Source organism: Rhinatrema bivittatum, chromosome 2, assembly GCF_901001135.1.
Source record: "Rhinatrema bivittatum chromosome 2, aRhiBiv1.1, whole genome shotgun sequence".
NCBI lineage: Eukaryota > Metazoa > Chordata > Amphibia > Gymnophiona > Rhinatrematidae > Rhinatrema > Rhinatrema bivittatum.
The window spans coordinates 222,384,302-222,408,642 of record NC_042616.1 but is presented as its reverse complement, the minus strand read 5'-3'; the positions used below and the strand labels follow the sequence as shown (position 1 = coordinate 222,408,642).

The 24,341-nt window shown below is 43.3% G+C and overlaps 1 protein-coding gene across 1 annotated transcript; it reads left to right on the top strand.

Annotated features, from left to right (window-relative positions):
- The first annotated feature begins 39 nt into the window (after positions 1-39).
- FKBP14 (FKBP prolyl isomerase 14) lies at positions 40-23,943 on the top strand. The gene is made up of 4 exons (XM_029589205.1): positions 40-393; positions 2,435-2,586; positions 6,489-6,616; positions 22,603-23,943. Exons 1-4 carry the CDS (start codon positions 140-142, stop codon positions 22,759-22,761), a joined length of 693 nt encoding a protein of 230 aa, XP_029445065.1. The 5' UTR covers positions 40-139; the 3' UTR covers positions 22,762-23,943.
- The last annotated feature ends 398 nt before the right edge of the window (positions 23,944-24,341 follow it).

Sequence of the window (24,341 nt, the reverse complement as noted above, 5' to 3'; positions counted from 1 at the left end):
TGGCAGCGGAGTGAGCCGTGATAGGTGGCAGCGTTTGGCGGCCGCCCCTTGCACGCTGCGAGCTTCCTAAGGATCGGGCGCCGAAAGGGGAGGGAAGCGTGCCACGTCTTCTGGCTGGCATCTGCGTGGCGGGGGATTTATGAAAAGCACCCGGGGGAAGCGGATACGTTTCGGTCTCTTATTTGGGCGCTGTGGCTTCTCAGGCGAAATGCTCCTGGTGATTCTTTCTGCGTGCCTGAGCTGCGCGAGCGGTGCTCTGATCCCAGAAGCGGAGGTGGAGGTAATCGTGATCCAGAAGCCCTTCGTGTGCCAAAGGAAGACGAAGTTCGGGGATATGCTCTTGGTGCATTACGAAGGCTTTTTGGAACAGAATGGTACACTCTTTCACTCCACGTAAGTCACGAGTACTGTCTAATGCCCTTCGTCTATGCTTTAGGCAGGGTCTATATTTTCTGGCGACTTACAAAAATCAAAACTATTTCTTAAGTATTTGGGGATTGCAGTCCTAAACCCTCTACAGTTTAATTATGAATCAGAGTAATTTGGTACAAAGTATAGCATCATTGCTGACGTGAGATTTGAAAAACAGAAGCACCCCTGAAAAGCTTGAAGTTGTAATGAGGCAGAAGATCTCAGGCACCTGTGTGTGTGTCCAGTATATATGACCATAGTGACTCTTAAGTGGTTGATTTTTTGTCAGATGCTCAAATGGACATGAACTAAAGGCATCTGAATTTATTGCACACAAATTTAAAACCCAAAAGTGATGCTAGGGGTAAAAAGACTAACGATTTATTTAGGGCCCCCTGGACTCGCTGTTTGTTAACATGTTATAAAAATTAAAAAGTAATTACGGTTTCACTTTGTCTATATTCTGTGGCACTGACATCACAGCAGGGCAGGATTTAGGCGCCCATAGAAAGGGGTGGGGGTGTGGAAAGACCCTGGAAATCAAATAGTGTGTGATGTCCCTCTACTACTAACCCCCTCCAGAGTGTCATAGCAGTGCCCCTATGAAGAGGACACCTGGAACTCCTATTTGACCTGGGTATGTGGTGCCTTCAAAATTTGGTGCCCTAGGCAGTTGCCAATGATGCCTGTACCTAAATCTAGGCCTGCATCACAGACTGAATTATAACAGCAGGCAAAGTGGAACCCATAAGCAAAATTATATAGGGGAGCAGCCTGCAGTGGGCCTGGCAGGGAACCCGTCCTGACCCCCTACCAGCTGAGGATGAGGTGGAAATGCTGGCTAACAAAGGGGTTGGGAGAGTGTGAATGAATGTAAGGGGATGCACCATATGCTCCCCTCCCCTACCAAGAAATTGCATGATAGACACACCTGCAGCTCCTGTAATACCCACTTAAATGGCAATAAAGTTTCCAGGGCTGTCTTTCTCTGGGTGGAAGCTGGAGTTCTGGTGCCAGAACCTGAACTCCAGTTTTTAACACACAAAAACATGATCTATGCATGTAAACAATGTTTTCCACGCGTAAGATATGCTTTACACACACACAAATGAGGATCTGCAAGTAGAGGAGAGGGGAGATATGATAGACTTTTAAATACCTGAAAGGAATTAATAATAAACAGTAATCAAATCTTTTCTAATAGAAAGAAAGCTGTAGATCTAGGGGCCATGCTATAAAGCTCCAAGGGGGTAGACTCAGGAACAGCATCAGGAAATGTTTCTTCACGGAAAGAGTTGTGGATGCATGGAGTGCCCTCCCTGGGAAGATTGAATCAAAAGTGCATGGGATATAAACAGAGGATCCTTTGTGGTTAAAGGATAGAAGTGAAGAAAAGGGGTAACCTTTATTAATTGGGGTAACCTGCATGCAGCAGCAGTTGCTACCCTTAAAAAAAACAAAACTTGCTGGGCAGACCTTGAATCTTTTTTTGCTGACACTTATGTTAGTATGTAAAATATTTATGTGCATAATTCATATTTTATGTGCAGAATGTGCACAAATCATGGTTTCTGTGCATAAATCATTTCTGTTTTGCTGTTTGCTATGTCATTCTTTGTGCACATTTTTAATTCCTGATGCATTAACATCCCATTTGCTTACTGTATCAGAAGTTAAAAAATTTATCTTGTAGGTTAGGAAGCTGTGCACTGAATTCCTTACATGGTTTTAATGCTCTGCTTTTTATGTTGGTGTTTTTACCTGAGGCAATGGAGGGTGCAGTGATTTGCCCAAGGTCACAAGGCATCTGCAGGATTGGGCAGAGTAAGATAATTCTGTAGCTGACACACCATGGGCAACTGATTTTAAAAAGCAGAGGTAGTCAGTCACAGGCATTAAAATTCATGGGTAAAATGATCCGGATATCTGGACCATTGCCAACCTACAGCACCCTTAGTTCTAGAAGGATTAAGCCTTGATATGTTTGACTTAAAGCTGCATAATTACCTGTGGTTTCTTTTAGTTACCAGGATAACAAAGGCCAGCCAATTTGGTTTACACTTGGTATAAAGGAAGTCATTAAAGGCTGGGACAAAGGTTTGCAGAGTATGTGTGTGGGAGAAAAACGGAAGCTAATTATCCCTCCTGCCCTGGCTTATGGAAAAGAAGGGAAAGGTAAGGCACTTTGACTGGAAACCCTTCTGTGACTTGGTAGATAAACCAGAACATGAAGAAATGAGAGAAAGTGAGGCGACATCCCTGGCTTACAAATCTGCCCATGCCTGTGAGGAGGACAGGCCTCAGTATTGCACTGACTAGCTTGTTTTTAAATGGTTGAAAAGGAAGCCATGGAATTTAGTATGCTTGAATAAGGGTGGGCCAAAAAATAAAATAGGCCTTTGTTGTGGGAACCTGTGGATCATTGTGGACAGTTTGTGGCGTGTTGCTGCATTGTGAGGCAAACTGGTCCCTTAAGTACGAGCCTCTTAAATTGTCGTTTTATTTCATGCTTTTCCAACTTTATAATGATGGCTTTATAATGAAGCCGAATAACGGTATATAAAACCTGATAAATAAATAAATGCTTTTCCAACTACCAGAGCTAGTAAGTGGAAATTCAGCCCTTTTAATGAAATAAATCCCCCCCTTTCCCCCCTGCTGCCTTCCCAAGATTTCAGAGCTATAGGAAAAGTGTAACAAATGCTACAGTTTCATGGATGCAGGTTAACGTAGTGCAGTTGCCGTGTTACTCCACATGAATAAACAGAAACAAAAGTCAGCAAATATATATAAAAGGTGACATCTTTTGTTTGTTTTATTATTGGACTAAACAGTACACATTTCTTGCCTAATCCAAAAAATGCATATGTACATATATGAAGTGATACTTCTTTTTATTGGACTAACAAAAAAAAAGCTTACCTTCTGTCCGCATCTCTTTCAGACTACTATATATGCAGTGGTTGGCTTTTGTAAGTTACAAATGAAGTAACGTGGCTGGCTCAGGATCTGGTGTCTCTTTTTTGATTTTTGACATTCATACCTACTGTACCTGAGTGTAACTCGCCTTGAGCTATCAATGATAAGGCATAGGATAAATCAAAATAAAATGACTTTCCATGATCCTTTCTGGGTTTTTTAAAACTTTTTTATTTTTAAATTACACAGATATTGCCATTAAATATTAAACTGTTTTTTTCCCCTCTTGGTTCTTTGGTCTTCCAGCTGAATTGGAACCAGGGATGGGATTCTGGCACTAGGAGTCTTCGATTTTCAAAAATGGGATGCCACCTCCAACGTACCTAATCTAGTCATTGCAGTGACCGTCCTGAGCCAGGCTCCTTTCAAAACCGTGGGACCTGAATCCGGCCACTAGGCGTCGCCCTTGAGTGATACCCATATTCCCTCCACCCCATCCAGGGACTGGGAATGCCGTCTCTACAGTATCCATGTCCTCAGCCGACCCAGGGAGTGGAGAACACGCCTCAAGGATCGAGCTGGGGACAACTTGCCTGGCACTGAGCCGGCACCGCGAGATGCGCTGCAGAAATCAGTGGTGCTGACATGGTTTGCCACAAACAATCAGTGCAGGTGGCCTTATGAAGGACATCATAACATTACGTGGAAGATCTTACCTCCAAGTGTTGGGGGGGTGGGGGCAGGTGTTTGTTTTTTTTGTTGTTGGTTTTTTTGTTTTTTTTTTAAACACGTGCCAACAGAAGAACTGCCCACTTGCCCAAGAACTGACAGTGAAGATAGCTGTTAGCATCTGAAAGAGAACTCTTTTTATATACACAATGAGATATATCCCTCGACCTAAGAGAACCTATTTGCTACTGTGGCTAAGGTTGGTATGTATGATAAGATTTGCCATTCTTAGTATTTCCAGTGGCAGATACTTCAGTGCTCCCTTGCATAGTTATTTGTTTTTAGAAAGAGTGCTTGTTTCACAAGAATCTGCTGGCCGTTGATTTTATGCCCAGCGTAATTGCACTTTCTCTGTGCTGACCTGATGAAGGGAGCATGCTTCTCTGAAGCTAGTTGCAGAGGAGCTAGTTCAGTCCCCTGCAAAGACATCACCCTCAGCTTTCTCACTGACCTTTTTATTCCTACATACTCAGGTTGCTTGGCACTGCAGCCACAATATTCCTTTTTTAATAACACTTCCAAGATCCAGTTTGGTTCAGATTCACGTATATGCCCATGGGCCTCTGAAGCTCTGCACAAGACCGCGCCAGTCTTTCTAAATTGTGTGTTTTTGTTTTTATTAAGAGGCACTGCATGGGAGATTGGGCTTTACTGGAAAGATGAAAGGCTTACACAACTGCTGCATGTGCAGCCATCTCTGGGATGGAATTTTTAGCAGGGATTATTCCCAGACCAAAGAAACCCAGAGGACACTGGGGCTCGACACATTGCACCTTTTTGCAGTTTCTTAATGATGTGAGATGGACTGCTCATGTTAAAAAGGGCGAATGCAGAGCCCTATCCCAGATGTAGGAAGAAGGTAAACTTTTTTTTTTTTCACACAGGTTTGTTTTCACTTCCTTGGGGGGGGATGCTTAGGAATAGGGAGCTGGGGTAGCCCTGAGAATGCTGGGTGCAACTCGGTAAGGCCACTTGAATTAGCAAGTTTTATTCTTGTGTAGAGTGCCCATGATCTTTAACATTCACACTGTGTTGGGATGAGGTGGCTGCGAGTTCACATATCTGCTTAGGCCAGATTTCCATAAGCACGGAAGCAGTTTGATAAATGAGAGCCAAGGTTTCTTCCTAGACTATTGTGAAACCTGCTTCGCTGTATCACCTTGAAATCACTAACCATTTTCACTGTAGAAGTAAAAAGGTGCTAAGTGTTACAATGCAATCACTCCCTTGTTTGTTTTAACATTAGATTGGTATTGGGTTGTGGCATGTTTGCATGTCTTCTTGGACTGACACCAGACTTAACACGGGGGTTGGTGCACGCAGCTTCCTCACGTTGTGTTTGTTATCCATCACTGGATTGACGGTAAGCTTGCATATTTATGGTAATGGATGTTATGCTATGCTGACGCATGCCTGTAACTACTCCCTACTAATGCAATGCCGATAGTTGGATATACAAAAGGTGAAAAGGAATGAAGAGCAGTGCTCTAGTTAAGAGTATTGGGATTCCAGAGTTGTCCAGGGGCAAGAATTTAGGGTTTTTCTCTACCACTTACCTTGGGATAAGTCCCTTTTTAATTTGCCTGTGCCTTCTGGACAACAATATTAAAGCAAAAAAAGTGACTCAATCTCAGGGGAGGGGGAGTGGAATGCTACCCATGTGCTCATCCTCACACACACCCAGCCACTGATGGCTTTGCCTCCGTGAACTGGCCTTTGTCACAGTCCTTTCTCCTCTCTATCGAAGTAGAGAGTGGGAGAACAATCTGTGTGCTGGTAAATATAGAACTTCAGCACATGGCAGGGGATCCCTCTAGTGAATTCTTTTATTTACATTCTACAGTTACAGCTTTTATCTTTTTTTATAGAGTTTATATAGACCTCTTCGTAAGACACAGATATGTCTTTTTAATTATGCATTCACATTTTGTTATATGTTCATAGGCTCAAAATGTTTTTATTTGTACAAAGAGTAAGGGCTTCTGCCTTGACATCTGATCCAGGAAGTATTTCTATTGCCACTCACTGAAGTGTGACAGAATGATTGATGACTGGAGTTAATATTCTGCTCATTAACATGTACTCTTCTTTCTGGTTTGAAATTGCAAAAGCAAAACCTGCAGTGGGCCCTTTAGAAAATGGATCTGCGTGGCATTACATTTGCACAGACAGGCACTAGAGGACTGGAGTTTGCTTATCGAGTTAGAATGATCTATAATTTATAGTGAAGAGACTTTTTTTTTTCTTTTTAAACTTCAGAGCATTGTATATGCTGTAAGCTATAAATACTTACTTTAACCTGCACAGGTGATTCCTTCCTTAGAAGTTCCAAGTGTTGGCACTTTGCTGCAAGTAATTTTATTAAACATTGGGAGGTTTTCAGAATTGTTAGCAAACTTCATTTATGTGTGGTTATCCTTATCCTATAGGGAAAATTCCTCCGGAAAGCACACTGAGGTTCATCATATCACTGGTGGAGATTAGAAATGGACCTAGATCCCATGAATCGTTTCAAGAAATGGATCTCAATGATGACTGGAAGTTATCCAAGGCAGAGGTAAAAATAAATAAATACAACCCTGATTCCCCCCCCCCCCCCCCCGTGTCAGAAAACTCTAGAATGAACCAGTGTTTGGGGGGTTAATTTTTTTAATTTTTTTACCAGAGTTCCTGCTGTGCCACTGTACTTTGCTCCATTTGAGGTGGACTCGATGACCTGAGATTTATTACAGTGTTAGTCTTTCATCTTTAGACTATTGGTTCAAATCCATCTCTGGTCACTGAGGTGACTTAATGGTCACAGTCTAGCTCCAGGGGCCTTAGCAGAAGCGTAGACATTCCAGTGCCTGTTTGTTTCTTATAAATCTGGGAGTTCTGCTTTAGGCTACCTCACTGACGGATCGATACTGTAAAACCGCGGGAGAGCGGACGAACGCCCGCTCTCCCGGCGCACGCACCGGCCCTTCGCCGGTGCGAGCGATCCAGTATGCAAATGAGGTGACGCGGTGCAAACGAGGAAAAGGAGGCGCTAGGGACACTAGCGCGTCCCTAGCGCCTCCTTTTGGCCTGGAGTGGCGGCTGTCAGCGGGTTTGACAGTCGACGCTCAATTTTGCCGGCGTCGGTTCTCGAGCCCGCTGACAGCCACGGGCTCGGAAACCGGACGCCGGCAAAATTGAGCGTCCGGTTTTCGGCCCGACAGCCGCGGGCCGAATTCAAATTTTATTTTTTCTTTTTTTTACTTTATTTTACTTTTGGGGACCTCCGACTTAATATCGCTATGATATTAAGTCGGAGGGTGCACAGAAAAGCAGTTTTTACTGCTTTTCTGTGCACTTTCCTGGCGCCGGAAGAAATTAGCGCCGACCCAAAGGTCGGCGCTAATTTCTTAGAGTAAAATGTGCGGCTTGGCTGCACATTTTACTTACTGGATCCCGCGCGCATACCTAATAGGGCCATCAACATGAATTTGCATGTTGAGGGCGCTATTAGGTGCCGCGGGTGGACCGCGTGTTTTCCTCCCCTTACTGAATAAGGGGTAAGGGAAAACATGCGTCCAGAGCAGGCTGACAGTGCGCTCCGACGGAGCACACTTTACTGTATCGACCTGTGAGTTGTGACAGGGATGAGAAAGAGACTGAGATTCCTAACCTTCCTGTGGAGGCTGTTGCCTGCTATTGGTTGTATTGGAGTTACGAACATTCTGTCACCTTTTTTTCCTGTGTCTTGTCTATTGTCTTGATGGGCATTTGGCTGTTGGCATTTCCATTTCATACAGCAGCCTTTAAAGCTCGTAGTTCAAAATGTGTGCGGTCGTGAAGGTTGCATGATTATTTAAAAAAAAAAAAAAAATACATTTAACCTCTGAGCTCTTCCTACTGTAATGCTAGGAACTTTACTCTCCCAAGATGCTCCAAAAGGCAGTGTATTAAAGTGCGCTGAATTTCGTGTGGGCTCGACACTGTTTTGCTATTGGCACTATGTGCAAATGAGCTCAGTAGCAAAATAGCGCATGCAGTTTTTCCCACGGACTGTCATAAAAAGTTTAATTGTGCCAATTTTTTGTGAAAGTGCAAACCATTTTTCATGCACAGTTTAACCCTCACTACTTATAAAATTTTTTCACATGTGAAGTTTTATGGGGGAGTTTTGGGCCTCAGCCTCTCACCCTAAGTAATCGCTGGAAAAAGTTATAGTTTGTAAAAAGATGACTATTTTTACAATCAAAATAAATACTTTTACCGCGAAGAAAATAGTTTAAAACTAATAAGTGAAAGGTGTTAACGTTTAAGAATATGTGCAGTTTGATATTTACAGATTGTATATAAATAGTGAGTGACAGTTCCTATAATGCTTGGAGTTAAGTGGGGCCAGTAGGGCAGCTGGATAGAAGTCCTGCCAAAGAATATTGTCCCATTATCTTCCATCGTCACAAATGAACTCTGCAGTGGTGTGGTCCCCGCATGCATATTATCCACGCCCCTCGCATCATTTTCTACATTTTGTGGCCCATTGCCCCACGGCACAGAGTGCGGCATCCTCTGGTAGAGTTGGGTGCTGGCGGTGTCGGTGCTTATCCAAGAGTCGGCGTTGCCCCTTCTTTCTTCAGATGTGGCCCATCCATTCACCTTTTGGATCTGGCAGTCTCTCTCCGAAAAACTGCTGCTGTTTTCTTAAAGATGTGCCCGGTGCGGTTATTGCCCAGCCAAACCATGATTGCTGCCATAGCCAGCTACATCCAAGAGACTGATTGGGGGGGGTGGGGAATGTCCGTCAGTCACCTATTTATTTTCCTAGGGCACATCGTCATGCATAATGGGTGGTCCAAATTATCCCCCCCTCCTCTGTTTAGATTGTAATCCACAATTAGGTCCAGTTTCCTCTGGTCTCCTCATGATGGTACATGCTAGACAATAGAAGGACTGCCTTAGAATTTTTTAGGCATCAGTGTGAGTTCGCCATTAAATGCAAATGTAGATGAAAGGCGTTCTCTTCTGGGGGAAGCCTGCGTCTCCTTTGGGATTTCGGCTTTGTTTTGTGTTTTTTTGGTTTGTTTTTTTTATGCATTTTAAATATACAGACAAGTATCCACTTGTTGAAATGTTAAAGTACAGAAAAATGAAATCTGCAATATATATGAAAATAATTGTAACATCCATTTACAGCTTAACTGTACTTAACAAAATAAAGGAAATACGGGAGAGCCCTAGGTAAAGGGGCGTTATATAAAACAAAAAAGGAAATATTACAATCTTTATATATAGGCTGGCCTGAGAAGTTCCAACACATTTATTCTTAACTAACCATGCAAAGCAATGGGTCAGTCTAGAAGTAAGAGTGAGAGCCCAAGAAGGCCCTAAGCTGTAGTGGTTCAAAAAACACATACCGTATTTTTCGCTCCATAAGATGCACCTAGGATTCAGGAGGGGGGGGGGGGATGGTGTGCTAAACCGGCTCTGTTCCCCCGGCATCTGCATCTTATGGAGCAAATTAGGGGAGTGCATACAATTTTTTTTTTTTTTTGTCCCCATTTCGTTTTCGGGTCTAGGGAGGACCATTTCGGTGCACTTCCCAGATCAGAAAACTTTAGTCGTTCTCTTTCTGTGGGGAATTTCCCCCCCTCCCCCCAAGACCTGCCAAAAGTCCCTGATGGTCCAGCGGGGGTCCGGGAGCGATCTCCTGCACTTGGGCCATTGGCTGCCAGTATTCAAAATGGCTCCGATGGCCCTTTGCCCTTACTATGTCACCCACCTGTGACATAGTAAGGGCCATAGGCGCCATTTAGATTACTGGCAGCCAATGGCCCAAGTGCAGGAGATCGCTCCCGGACCCCTGCTGGACCATCAGGGACTTTCGGGGGGTTGTAGTTTTGTTTCGTGTTTGTGGTTTTTTTTTTTTTTTGGTTTTTTTTTTATATTCACTCCATAAGACGCACAGACATTCCCCCCCCCCCCCCCCCTTTTTTGGAGCGAAAAATATGGTAATTTTTGTTCCTGATAGAAAATACTACAATTATAAGGGAAGCGAAGTTTAAACCTCTCTCCCTTTTTGTAAAACTTCCCCTCTCATGTTGAGAAATTATTTTCTTCTTATTTGAGTGCTCTTAACCAAGTCCGAGTAACACCATTTTTTTTGTCCAAAAAAACATAGCCTGACTGCTTCTGAAGTAGTGTTTAAATATGATGTTCTTATCCATCAGGGAATGCAAAGGAGACCAACAACGGTCTCCTTTGTGTTACCACCATCTCTTGTGAAGATTCAAGCAATGTAGACAAATCAGGTAATACTTGTTCCTCTGAATTTTCACGATTAGCATCTATATAAGTTAAATAGTAAGCTTTAGCCACAACTGGCCTTATTTCTTCTGGAATTTTCAAAATTATTATTATTTTTAATTTTTATATACCGGTGTTCCTGTATGACATACAAATCACATCGGTTTACATTTAAACTGAGAACAACAAGTTCGCGTGGAGGCGGTACATGGAACAAGGGATTCAAACTGGGATGTGGGAAAACTATAATTTAGAAAAAATACAATTACCTACATGAGGAAATGTGCATAATAATATTGGGTAATAAATGGGAAATACATTTTGGGAGAGTAACAGTCAATGTGTTGCCGAGGAGAATACAGTAAGGGTCCAGCTGCCACCCAGAACTCTTGATGGGCTCAGAAAGTAGGAGGAGGTAGAGGAATGGGCAGGCTGGATGCGAGCAGGGAGTTTATGTTCCTGGAAAAGCTTGGCTGAAAAGCTTGGTTTTAAGTTTCTTTCTGAAAGTCATGTGGCAAGGTTCTTGTCTAATGTCTGGAGGGAGCTGAGTGGGGCCTGCTGAAGAAAAGGTGCTTTTCCTTAGGGAAGATTTTGCTGGGGGGGTGTGGGGTGTGTCTTTGTATGCACCTCTGATGGGTCTGGAAGATGTATTGGGGCGCAGTTGGGAGCTTAGGTAGAGCGGGGCGATGTTGTGCGTTGCTTTATGAATAATTGTGAGAACTTTGAAGATGATCCTGGATTTAATGGGGAGTCAGTGGAGGTTCCTCAGGATAGGGGTGATGTGTTCTCTTTTGTTGGTATTAGTGAGAATTCTGGCAGCGGAGTTCTGAATCATCTGGAGTGGTTTGATGGTGTAGGCCGGGAGCCCAAGCAAGAAGGAGTTGCAGTAGTCTATTTTTGATAGGATGACGGATTGCAGCACCATACGGAAATCATTGAAGTGAAGTAGTGGTTTCAGCTTTCTAAGGACTTGCAGTTTGTAAAAACATTCCTTTGTGGTGGTGTTTACAAATTTTTTTTAAGTTTAGCTGATTATCAAGGATGACTCCTAGATCTCTCACATGAGGAGATTGATTTAAGTTGGGCAAGGTTGATAGAGGGGTTCCAGATGGATAGAGCAGCCCATTTGTGTCCTCTTGTGAGATGATTAGGATCTCTGTCTTGTTATTGAGGACTAGGTTGAGGCTGTGGAGCAGTTGATTTATTGATTGAAGGCAATTGTTCCAGTGTGTCATTGTTTTGTGTAAGGATTCTGTAATCAGGATGAGAATTTGGACATCGTCTGCGTATAGGTAATGCTTTAGATTGGTGAGTAAGTGGCAGAGAGGGAGGAGGTAAATATTGATGAGGATCGGTGAAAGGGAGGATCCTTGGGGGACTCCAAGGTTTGCGTGGACTGGATGAGATACTTTATTTATCCTGACCTTGAAGTATCTGTTAGAAAGGAAGGAATTGAACCAGCTGAGAACAGTTCCCTTGATGCCTATGTCTGCAAGACGATCTAGTAGAGTTGAATGGTTAACCGTGTCGAAAGCTGTGGAGAGATCTAGAAGAATCAGGAGATAGGATTGTTTTTTTGCCAGATTTGTTAGGATGGTGTCCGTTAGAGATATAAGGAGGGATTCTGTGCTTAGCGATTTGCGAAAGCCGAACTGAGAAGGTGCGAGTGTTATTTTCTTCAAGGTATTCAGATAGTTGCTTGTTGATGATCTTTTCCATGAGTTTTGCGATCAGAGGTAGGTTAGCTATTGGGCGGAAATTAGCTGGGTCTGTGGGCGACAGATTTGTTTTTTTTAGTAAAGGTTTTAGGATTGCCAGCTTAAGCTGGTCAGGAACAAAACCTTGGGTTAAAGAGCAATTTATGATGTCAGAGATAGGCTTTGAGATAGAGTTCCTTATTGATATGAGAAGGTTAGTTGGAATTGTGTCTGAAGGATGAGAGGAGGATTTCATTTTCTTGAGTATATTTTCTATCTCAAGAGAGAGAGAAAATATCTGTGACACATACAACTTAAACAATTCCAAAGGAGGAATATTCCTTAGAAACTGGAAAATTCAGAAATCTTAAATTGTGCGCCCTCAGATTATTTTCAATTCTCTCGTCTCTTATTCATCTCTGTATCATTTTGTATTATGTTAAACTGTATCTTTTTTCCGCTTCTTTCAGTCGTCCTTTCATGTTATCCAATCTTAAGCTTTGTTGGACTAGTCCATTAGCATTCTGCAAAACTTGGTTTTTAATATCAATACTTCTTTAGTTAAGGCCACTATTGATTTCTCCAATGACTGTAACACTACCCAAATAGTAGAGTGTTATTTCAGTAGTGAGCTAGAGAATTCTTTCCAGCTTTGGAAGTTCCTGGGCCCCTCCTCCTTCCATTGCTTCACAGACATCAATACCCTGGCCCGACGATGCCAGCATTACGGCAAAGCTCAGTCCCTCTCCTCCATTACCCCTATGGGGCTGTACCTTTGTCATGTGCTCCATGATGGTAAGTCCTATCGGTGGTGTTCCCTGCCCAACCATTCCTGTCCCTTCTTGGGATTCTCCGGACGGGACCACAGTTGCAAACTGTCTTCCTCCTTCATCTCGACCTGGTGGTGCCGGTCTGGTAGGTAAGCCGGGGCTAAGAGATGTATCAATGGTCAGAGAGGACAGATTGCGCTCCCCAGCCATCCCCTCAGCGACCAGCTTTCCCGGTGTTAATGGTGGTACCGCCGCAAAATAGTTCCCTATGCGGGGTTGAGTGGATTCCAACGGGGTAGAGGCAATCTCTCCTCCCCGTACCCTCACTTTTCTTTTGGTGTGTGGCATTTCAGAAAGTAATGAAGCAGGGAAAAATTGGGAGCTTCTCACTGGTGTGACTGCTCAGGCGGCCATCTTAGGGAGGCTTTATGTTTTCTTATGCTGCCCATCTATGTCAGGTTCTCCATTAGAAGTGTCTCTGCCAGCTAGTGCTCACAAAATAAAATTTAGACAAAAAAATAATTTACTACAACACTGCGGCCTGACCCAAACCAGGGTTATACTAACTTCTGAACCAAGAGTTCCTGGTTGGGCCTGCCTTTTTTCCTTGTGGCTATCATTCAAGGTAGATGTGAGATGCACCCCAGGAGTGCAGTACTTACACAGCTGTTCATTAAACAGTAACCACGCACCCCGGAATGCTGCCAGTTTGTCCTGACCTTTTTATGTGGGTTGGTTTGTCGTTGGCTAGCAATTGCATGGTAGCTTCTCAGAATCTCTTTAGGCTTATTGTTGTACAGAGTCTGGGATGCCTGGTGCATGGCTCCCACAGCAACTGCAATGGTTCGTGATTTCCCTGGTAGAAGGCACTCAGTAAAGATAGTCTGCAGTACGCCTTCAGTTGTGTCCCGCCGACTGCCTTCCATTTTTTTGTTGGCCAGGTGGCTGTCATTTCACCTCATGGTAAGATCTGTTTCCTTCTCTGTTTCTCTAATCATTAGAGAGACAATGGTCTCTATTTTGATTCAGAGAGAGAATGTCATCAGTGACACTTTTTTTCTCTAGTTGGACCAGCCCCGTTCATGACCTATGTCTTTACCAGTTCTCCGGTGCTACATTGAAGTGGAGGATTTTGTGCCGTATGCTACAGTTTCTACCTGCATTGGCGGCCTAAGGTAAGGGCAGCGGTTCCTTGCTTCATGCAGCTGCAGGTCTCTGGCCCCTCTTCCTAGCCATTGGCGTAAGAGCTATGGGCCCCTCCTCCTTTGCATCAGGCGCAGAGGAACTTTCTTCTGAAAGATGAGCTTCACTTTGTCTATCGGTGACAGCAGGGCGCGTTATCTTCCTTTTTATGTGTCGCTGTTGTTTTGCAGCAGAGAAGGCAGCATGGCTTCTGCAGTCTGTGGGTGGTGTTTTCTAGTCTCCCTGGACTGCAGAGAAAAAAAAAGAATCCTTGATCAGTATTCAAAACATATACATGGAAAGTAAAAAGCAACCTATCCATCTTTGCTTTCCTCATAGCTACAGTATAAAATTCATACTAGGCAATATTGCTACCAAAGCCTATCTTGGACAGAAAACAGCAAGCCAGTCTGAAACCCACATCTTGGAGCTTACTAATCGCAGGTAGAGTAGAAAGTCTTGCCAGAGAAGTAGATGGGAGTAGGTGGGCTGTCCTGCTTCATGATCCTCTCCATTCTTGCAGAAGCATTCTGCTGGCTCTGGCTCTTTCAGAAGGGTACAGCCAAAATTCTGCTGATAGTGACTGGCTATCCTAATGAAAATCTTGTGTGCAGAGATCCAAGTGCTATTGACCTTTTAATTAAGAAAGATATAATTAAGAAACAATGTGGTAAGGACCCAGGGAACATTTAGACCCCCCATAAGGATAAATAAGCAAAGGGTTCATAGCTAATGAGCTGCTTTGCATAATTTTTGTATGCACTTTAAAACCTTTATATTTGGCCATTGATTGATGTTCAGCGAATGAGTTGTGGGTGTGTTTTTGTTTTGTTTTGTTTTTGTAAATGCTAAAGATACGGGTGGAGTAAATAATTCACACACAAGCTGGTTCCCTGCTGGTTTGTTGCTTTAATTAATAAATTAAGCTGATTTCCTAAGTTTAACGGGATTTTCTCCATGAGTTTAAGAAGCTGCTTCTAAAAGATTAGCTTTCTCTGCCGCAACACACCCAGCTGGCTGACCCTTAGCGCTTCACATTTATATACCACTTTGTCTTCCTGTTAAGACATTGTTTTGGGTCCCTCCTGACGCAGCCCCTCCAGTGAAACATGGCTGTGTTGGGGGCCTGTATTGAATCCTATTCGTATTACAATTAAAATATTTAGTTTGGACTTTGAAGTTTATTATCCTTTATTGAATTTCTTAAGGCGTGAACAGGATTTATCTCTCTTCACACATCTACTTTCTATTTTTTGGCAAATGACATCTGGCTATATATCCATATGGGAGGAGACCAGACGTCAGCTGTAACTATGTTGAATTCTTGCCTCAGAGGTCACCCACTGATTAGAATATGAGATGTTGAAGTTTAAATCTAAATCAGAGCTACTTTGGGTAAATAGAAGTGGACACTTTTTTGTTTTCTTTTGGTTTTCCCTTGCTTCTTGGAGTAGCCTTGAAGCCCAAGAATGTGGTGCATTACTTGGGGGTGTACTTAAATGCTAAATTATGGAATTTACCATGGTGACATTCATGATATTTACACCGAAATCAGGCCATCTTGTCCCTTCCTTTTAGGAAGAGGCTTGGCCACTGTGGGCCATGCACTTGTTATGAGCAGAGTAGACTACTATAATCGACTCTGTCAAGATCTCCCCCCTCACACGGTGAAAGCATCTTCAGCTTCTCTAAAGCATGGCTTCTAGAATTTTGACAGGTGCAAAGGCTACTGATCACATTGCATCAAGATTAAAGGAGTTGCACTGGTGCCCTGTACTTTCAAGACTTATTTTTTAAATATTTTATTTATATTTTCATTTACAAAAGGAAAAAGAATAAAGAAACATAATTATACAAAGGGGATTAGCAACATAGCAGCTGACAGTTAGGACCAAGGCACCAGAACAGAATCAGGAGGCAGAGGAGTAGTCTGACAACCAGGGTCAAGGCAGGCAGGCAGAGTTCATTCGATATCAGAGGGCAGGTAGAGATCAATCATAGTCAGGATAAGCAGCAGACAAGGCAGAGTCAATGTCAAGTCGGGTCACAGGTGAAAGCAGCAACAAGAACAGCAGCATGGGGGAAAAACATGGAACCAAAACCTATTGCCAGGCTTCAGCTCCGAGGCCTGAGCTTCTTCTATAGGAAAGCAGGCATGATGTCTTTGGGGTGCGCCCAGAAGAAATCCTGTGCACTGGACCTATAAAACTGCTGCGTTGGGTGAGGCCCCTTAGTCAGTCAGAGCTGCAGGATACATCCAATACTCAGGACACCAGGAAGCATACTAGACTCATGAGCTTGAGGCATAGGGGCCGATGCAATATGGTGCGCTGAGCCGAGCCCTCTGTTAATGCAATAAGGGGATTAGCGCCTATTTAATGCGCGTCTAACGTGGAGTGAATGCAGTAGCGCTCTTCACATGCAAATGCATGAGAATGAGGCTATTGGGCATTCACTCCTGATGCAACAAGAAAAATGTGCGTCTCCGCACATTTAACTGTCACCTATTAACACCTGCCAGGAGCAGACCTTAATAGATGTGCGCATCGAAAAAAGAATTAAAATAAAAAATGTGACTATCTGGCCCATCACAAAAACAGACGCTGATTTAAAAACCAATGCCGAACCAAATTCCCCTACCAACCCCAATAAAAAAAAAAAAAAAAAACTCTCAGGTCTAGTGCATAACCATAGAGCAGCCGAATCCAGGGCGAGGAGCAGAACTTTCCCTGCCGAATGGCCCACAGCCCCACAAACACTTCACCTCAGCAGTGGCCCGCATCTATCGGACCCGATACCGCACCGCTGCCGCTCTTCCCTTCCGCTTTTCTTTTTATTTTAAAGACGTACTTGTGTGAGGGGGGGAGGGGAGGCGGGAGATCAGAAGTCACATGTCAGCTCTTCCCGCGCAGCGTCTGCCGCGGCCCTCCCTGCCAGGCACCGCCCCGCCCAATCCCTCCAGCGTTGGTTTCCCTTACTGCCATGCAGCGCTCACGAAAACAGACGCCGGGTTTATCGGCGTCTGTTTTCGTGGCCGGCGTACCACAGTCACAAAAACCGTTTGGGTTCGCGTTAGCAAGGATGCACTAAGCGACCCTAACGCAACCCCCTAATTTAAATATTGCATGGCGCCCCCCCCTTTGGGGTGCCATGCGCGCGTTAAGCGAGCAGGCTCTGAGTGGTCTGCTTGAAATGCCAAGTGTATATTCTTAAATAACCTTTTTTTCTCTCTATATGGAAAATTAAGAAAGAGAGAAAATATGATATACTTTTTTATTGCACTATCTTTAAAACATTTCTTGCCTAGCTTGTGGGAGCTGACAATTTCTTCACTGGGTCAAGACAAAATGAGCAGCTTTATTGATTTTTTTATTAACTTGGACTAAGCCATAGAGGTCAGATCAGGCCAGGCCAATCCAACTGTATCAAATATACAGCAGAGAATGTTGTGTGCACACACACACACAAATAATAATTAGTACAGGAAGGCACAACACAAACCATGTTACCTCAAAGTGAAAAGAAGCCTTCATCAGAAGTTTGGCAGTCGCTGATTATTTATTTTTTCTTTTCACTTGTAGGCCTGATTTAAACATTTCAGTAAGATTTTGTGCTGCAACAACCTGAATAGGCTAATTCAGACTGACTGATTTTTAAGGGTGTGTTTGTTTTCCCCCGTAAACTGTTTCCATTCCCTGCTGATATTCAGGCATGTACAAGGCTTGAATTGAGGTTTATGAGCTTAATTAAGCACAGCGTGGATTTCTCACCCACCTCCATCTGTGTTCTACAGATTTGTTCTAAGCTACTGTGTTGTGGATATAAGGCAAAGTTTCTGTTAAATTCAAACCCTTTTCTTTAACAAAAAAAAAAAAAATTGGACAAAGCTATATCGTAGGCTGAACCACCATGAAAAAAATAAGTGCAAGGAGCAGTTTATTTATTTATTTATTTATTTATTTATTTATTTATTTAAAGGATTTTCTATACCGCTAACAGTTTGCACATTGTAGCTGTTTACATGGAACAATTTAGTTAAATAATGAGTAATAGTTACATAGAACAATTTGGTTGCATAACATGAAAAGAAAAAAGGTACATCAAAATTGGTATAGTAGAAACTATAAACATAGTGAGCAGAATAAATAAATATTATTGCAATCTCTAGTAATATTGTATAAACAAAGTAAGCTCTATGGGTCGACCTAAAAAAAGATGACGGAGTGTCCATTTATATTGGAGTGGTTTACAGGCCTCCAAACCAAAAGGAAGAGCTGGACAGAGATCTGATTGAAGACATCCATAAGATAGGTAAGAAGGGAGAAGTGGTGATCGTGGGTGACTTTAATATGCCAGATGTAGACTGGAAAATCCCATCTGCAGAAACTAAAAATAGTAGAGCAATAATGGATGCCATGCAAGTATCTTTGTTCAAACAAATGGTGTTGGAACCCACGAGAGAAGGTGCTATACTCGACTTATTGCTCAATAATGCAGATAATGTCTCAGATGTCCAGGTGGGGCGCCCACCTCAGCAGCAGTGATCATCGAACGGTATGGTTTAATATCACTAATAGAATAGGGAAAAGAACCACAAAGACCCGAGTTTTACAGTTCAAAAACACAGACTTTGAGGAAATGGGAAAGTACCTGGAGGAAGAACTTAAAGGATGGGAGAACGAGAGAGATGTGGAGCAGCAGTGGACCAATCTAAAAGGAGCAATCACCAAGGCAACTGCTCTATATGTTAGAAACATAAAGAAAAGCAAAAGAAAATTGAAACCTATCTGGTTCTCAAAGGAGGTGGCTGACAAAATTAAAGCTAAAAGAACAGCATTCAAGAAATATAAAGGATCCCAAAGGGAGGAGCACAAAGAAGAATATTTGTATCAACTGAGGGAGACGAAGAAAACAATCAAGTTGGCAAAAAATCAAGCAGAAGAGAGGATTGCCAAGGAGATAAAAAATGGTGACAAAACATTTTTCAGATACATCAGCGAAAAGAGAAAGGTCCAAAGTGGTATAGTGAAATTGAAAGGTGGTAATGATCAATGTGTGGAGACAGACGAAGAAATGGCAGAAATATTAAACGAATACTTCAGCTCTGTGTTCACTAAAGAAGACCCTGGAGAAGGACCATCTCTACACAACAAGAAACTGGAGGGAAGTGGAATAGATGAAAATCCTTTTACAGTAGAAAATGTGTGGGAAGAGCTAAAGAACCTGAAAGTGGACAAAGCCATGGGGCCTGATGGGATTCATCCAAGGATATTGAGGGAGCTCAGAGATGTTCTGGCGGGTCCGCTGTGTGACCTGTTCAATAGATCCCTAGAAACGGGAGTGGTGCCGAGAGACTGGAGAAGAGCGGTGGTGGTCCCGCTTCACAAGAGTGGGAACAGGGAGGAGGCTGGCAACTACAGGCCGGTTAGCCTCACTTCGGTGGTGGGAAAAGTAATGGAGTCTCTGCTGAAAGAGAGAATAGTGAACTATCTACAGTCCGGAGAATTGATGGACCAGAGGCAACATGGATTCACCAGGGGAAGATCCTGTCAGACAAATCTGATTGACTTTTTTGACTGGGTAACCAAGGAATTGGACCAAGGAAGAGCGCTCGATGTCATATACTTGGATTTCAGCAAAGCTTTTGATACGGTTCCGCACAGGAGACTGGTGAATAAAACGAGAAGCTTGGGAGTGAGTGACAAGGTGGTGACCTGGATTGCAAATTGGTTGACGGACAGAAGACAATGTGTGACGGTAAACGGAACCTTCTCTGAAGAGAGAGCGGTTTTAAGTGGTGTACCGCAAGGATTGGTGTTGGGACCGGTCCTGTTCAATATCTTTGTGAGCGACATTGCGGACGGGATAGAAGGTAAGGTTTGTCTTTTTGCGGATGACACTAAGATCTGCAACAGAGTGGACACGCCGGAAGGAGTGGAGAGAATGAGACGGGATCTAAGGAAACTGGAAGAGTGGTCGAAGATATGGCAGCTGAGATTCAATGCCAAGAAGTGCAAAGTCATGCATATGGGGAGCGGAAATCCGAATGAACTGTATTCGATGGGGGGGGAAAGGCTGACGTGCACGGAGCAGGAGAGGGACCTTGGGGTGATAGTGTCTAATGATATGAAGTCTGCGAAACAATGCGACAAGGCGATAGCAAAAGCCAGAAGAATGCTGGGCTGCATAGAGAGAGGAATATCGAGTAAGAAAAGGGAAGTGATTATTCCCTTGTACAGGTCCTTGGTGAGGCCTCACCTGGAGTACTGTGTTCAGTTCTGGAGACCGTATCTACAAAAAGACAAAGACAAGATGGAAGCGGTACAGAGAAGGGCGACCAGGAAGGTGGAGGATCTTCATCGCATGACGTACGAGGAGAGATTGAAGAATCTAAATATGTACACCCTGGAGGAAAGGAGGAGCAGAGGTGATATGATACAGACTTTCAGATACTTGAAAGGTTTTAATGATCCAAAGGCAACGACAAACCTTTACCATAAGAAAAAAAATCAGCAGAACCAGGGGTCACGATTTGAAGCTCCAGGGAGGAAGATTCAGAACCAATGTCAGGAAGTATTTCTTCACGGAGAGGGTGGTGGATGCCTGGAATGCCCTTCCGGAGGAAGTGGTGAAGACCAGAACTGTGAAGGACTTCAAAGGGGCGTGGGATAAACACTGTGGATCCATAAAGTCAAGAGGCCGCCAATGAAGAGTGGGTGACTCACCATAATGATGGCTACTGCCTGGAGACAATACCCTTATTCAATAAACATACACATGGTTACTGTGACTCCAACATCACTCTAAGCTTCAACAGCAAGAGGAAATGTGGAAAAAAGGATTTGCACTCACAAAGACGGGAGTAGCTGGCTTGTTACGGCGGTTACTACCCCAAACCAAATATCCAAATTACTACCTCCACCTTCCTCTATTCCTGATGCCTTTCAACTAGCTTGATCACTCCATTCTTATACTTCACTTCAATGCATATCCAGCATAGTTCTCTGCTTCAACAGCAGGGGAAAAGAAAAACTGTTACTTCACACATCCAGCAGAGCTCTCTGCTTAAACGGCAGGGGAGAAGAAAAAAGGATTCACACTCACAAAGCGGGGAGTAGCTGGCTTGTTACGGCGGTTACTACCCCAAACCAAATGTGCCTGATACTTCACTTTCAATGCATATCCAGCATAGCTCTCTGCTTCAACGGCAGGGGAGAAGAAAAAAACTGATACCTCACGCATATCCAGCATAGCTCCCTGCTTCAACGGCAGGGGAGAAGATAAACAACCAATAAGGGCTGTATAACATAATCTGGGTAAAAACAAATAAGCATGGGTGTAGCTTGCTTATTGCGGCGGTTACTACCCCTACTACCTCTAACTACTCAAGCTAGATATTTCACTTGGATGCAGCTCCATCACCGCTCTCTACATTAATGGTGGGGGTGGAAGGGAATTAGAACCAAGAGCTAAGAGAAACAGATAAGTATGAGAGAAGAAATGAGGGAAGCTTGCTGGGCAGACTGGATGGGCCATTTGGTCTTCTTCTGCCGTCATTTCTATGTTTCTATGAGCACTTTTAAAATGAAAAGTGTACAAAATGTAATCCTATAAACACACAGTATAAAAACAATATAAGAACCAGTTCTAAAAACTCAAATAAATCAAAAGGCCCTACATTAACGGCTTCTTAAATACATTCTTCTCATTTTAAAGAATCAAAACGGATTAAAATCTCTCATCAAAATGTTTGTTTTCCCTTAAAGCAAAATAAAAAGGGGAAAGTTGTGAGAACAAAAGTCTGTTGTTTCTTTTTAATAAACTCTAACCCTGTACAGAAATTTTAAATTTGGCCACCCATGTGGCTTTCAGTTTGTTTTGATTCTGCAGCCAAGGAAATGGCCTCTGAATTTGGGGGTTTTTTTTCTCTGTGGAATTTGCCACAGCATTGCAGCAAATCTGTTCTCCTGCCCTCCATTTTCTGAGACCTACCCCAGCTAAAATGCTGCAGATGCCATATTGGTGCCTGCCGCCTTCCTGTGCTCAGCATGACTGATGATCTGCCTGCTGTACTGCTGACCCCCTCCTTCCCTTTTCACTACCACAATGGTGGATGCAGCGCTCTTCTGTCAGCAGTGGAGACTGAGGGTAAAAGATGAGACTAGAAGTAAAACTTGGGGGAGCGAGGGGAGGCTGGAAGAAGACTAGGCTGTAGGAGGGGTTAGACAAAGAAAAGAAAGAAAGCAGGCAAGCCTGTTGGAGAAAGGTAGAAAAGAGTGGATTGAAGGTGTAGGGGGAGGGTCTAGTGAGTAATGAAGGCAGGAGAAAATTACAGGGGGAGCAGAAATAGAAGTTACAGAGGCTGGGAACTTTTTTTTTATTTTAAACAAAATCATTTTTGTAATGTAAATATGAACTGTGTAAGGTTATGCAAATGTGCTGTAGAATTTATATAGCTTTGCTGCAAAATCTGCCTCTGAGCTGCCACAGCACACAGAGGGCCTCAGGCTGAATTACAGCTACCAGTGGATTGTATATACTTAATATATATTTTCTGTTTTGCATGCAAATTCTTAATGAAATCTCATGCCTCGGAATAATCTTTTCATAATCTGAACCAGGTGAAAGCTTATTTGAAGAACGAGTTTGAGAGGCACGGGGCGGAAATGAACGAGAGCCACCACGATGCCCTGTTGGAAGACATCTTTCAGAAGGAAGACGAAGACGGGGATGGCTTTATCTCGGCGAGGGAGTTCACATACAAGCATGACGAGCTGTAGGGGGTGGTTGGGGTGTCTGCTGGGAAGAAGCTTTCAGTGGCACAGGCGCCGCCCACTTTGAAAATGGTTTTTAGTGTTGCAGCTTTGCTGACTTGGGGCGACTGCTGGAGCTGCCCCCGGAGAAGCGCCCGTCCCAGCATTCCCTCATCAAACACCGAACGCTGTTTCCAGACCTGTGCTCAGAAAGCCACGGCCCTAGCCCGCCTGCTGTTCCAGCCAGTGCCTTTAATTTATCAGACTGATTTGTACAGTATTGCCTTTTTTTTTTTTTTTTTGTTCTATTGTGAGTTTGCCTTTATAAATGTTTCATTAGCACAGTTAATGTCCTACGCTCACAGTTCAGTTTGGTTGGTTGTTTTTTTTTAACTTTGTCGCCGAATTCTATAGCTTGTTAAAACTTTTAATAGTGTGAGACGTGTCTTGATATTGTCTCAGATATACGTTAAATCAGTTACGAATATGTCATAAGTGAGTGGTTTGCAGCTTTTGCTGTAGGCCCTAATTTATAAGGTTTGCTATCAGCACAGAATGGCAAGCAACCCTTCATAACTGACATTTATGGGGTTTTTCTTTCTTTGCCTTTTTTTTTTTTCTTCCCTCCATTCCTACCTCACACACAAAGTCCCCTGTGTGAGAACTGATTGTGGTCTTACAGGCCAAAATCCACCAGACACTGGCCTATTATTTATGTGTGTGTAATAGGTGGCACTGCACAGTGTAGAGGGGATAGAGCAGTGACCTGTTGCTCAGAAGAAATCCTGGGACCCCCTTCATTCAGAGTCTGCTCTCCCACTGTATGACCTCAGTTAAGTTGCCTTTGCTCCCCCATGCTTCAGTTTAGACACTTGTATTTGTTTTAATAGTAATGAGATTACAGCTGCCATCATCTCTTTGGAAAGTGACATACAAATCTGATTTTTACACCAGAAGTGACTGCTGTAGGTTTCTGAGATATAATTGCAAAACCATTTTGTGCTCCTGCTTTTAGAGCTAAAGTACTTGAAAATAACTCTTTGGTGCGGGGGGGAGAACCCCCAAGTATGGATTTATAAAGAGAGTCTCATGTTAAAGCATTCAACCTAATTTGCAAGTTAATTTATAGTTCTAATATTCAAAACAACTGTGCCATCTGAAACTTTTTACTTTTGTTTTTAACTTTTTAAAATTAAACAAATCCTCTGCGTTGCCTTCTAATTCATTGATCAAACATAACTTGTACCTAACTTAATAGAGCCGCCTTCTAATTACCCTCCTTAGTGGGCCTCCATCAGAGGTCTGTCTCGTAGAATGCAAACAAAGGTCTGCCACATATCTGGATTTCTGCTGTTTCCAATCTGCACCGAAAGCTACACACGAGGAGACTTGAGACTGTAAATAGGTGTAGCCCTAGACAAGGGAGATGGGATAAAGCTATTCAAATACTGGCAAGTAAGGATGCCAACTGGCTCCAGATTTTCAGGAGTGGGTGATCTAGGCCTGGTTTTACCCCATTGCATACAGCGATTTGTAGTTCTGACTTCCCTATTGCAGTCCCTTAAGGCAAAACTACAAGTCCCTTCATGCAGTGGGGTAAAAGCAGA

Coding starts and splice junctions, on each gene's coding strand:
- FKBP14 (XM_029589205.1), top strand. CDS start 140: ATGAAAAGCACCCGGGGGAAGCGGATACGTTTCGGTCTCTTATTTGGG. Junction 2,587..6,488: donor TTATGGAAAAGAAGGGAAAG/GTAAGGCACTTT, acceptor CTTATCCTATAG/GGAAAATTCCTCCGGAAAGC. Junction 6,617..22,602: donor GGAAGTTATCCAAGGCAGAG/GTAAAAATAAAT, acceptor AATCTGAACCAG/GTGAAAGCTTATTTGAAGAA.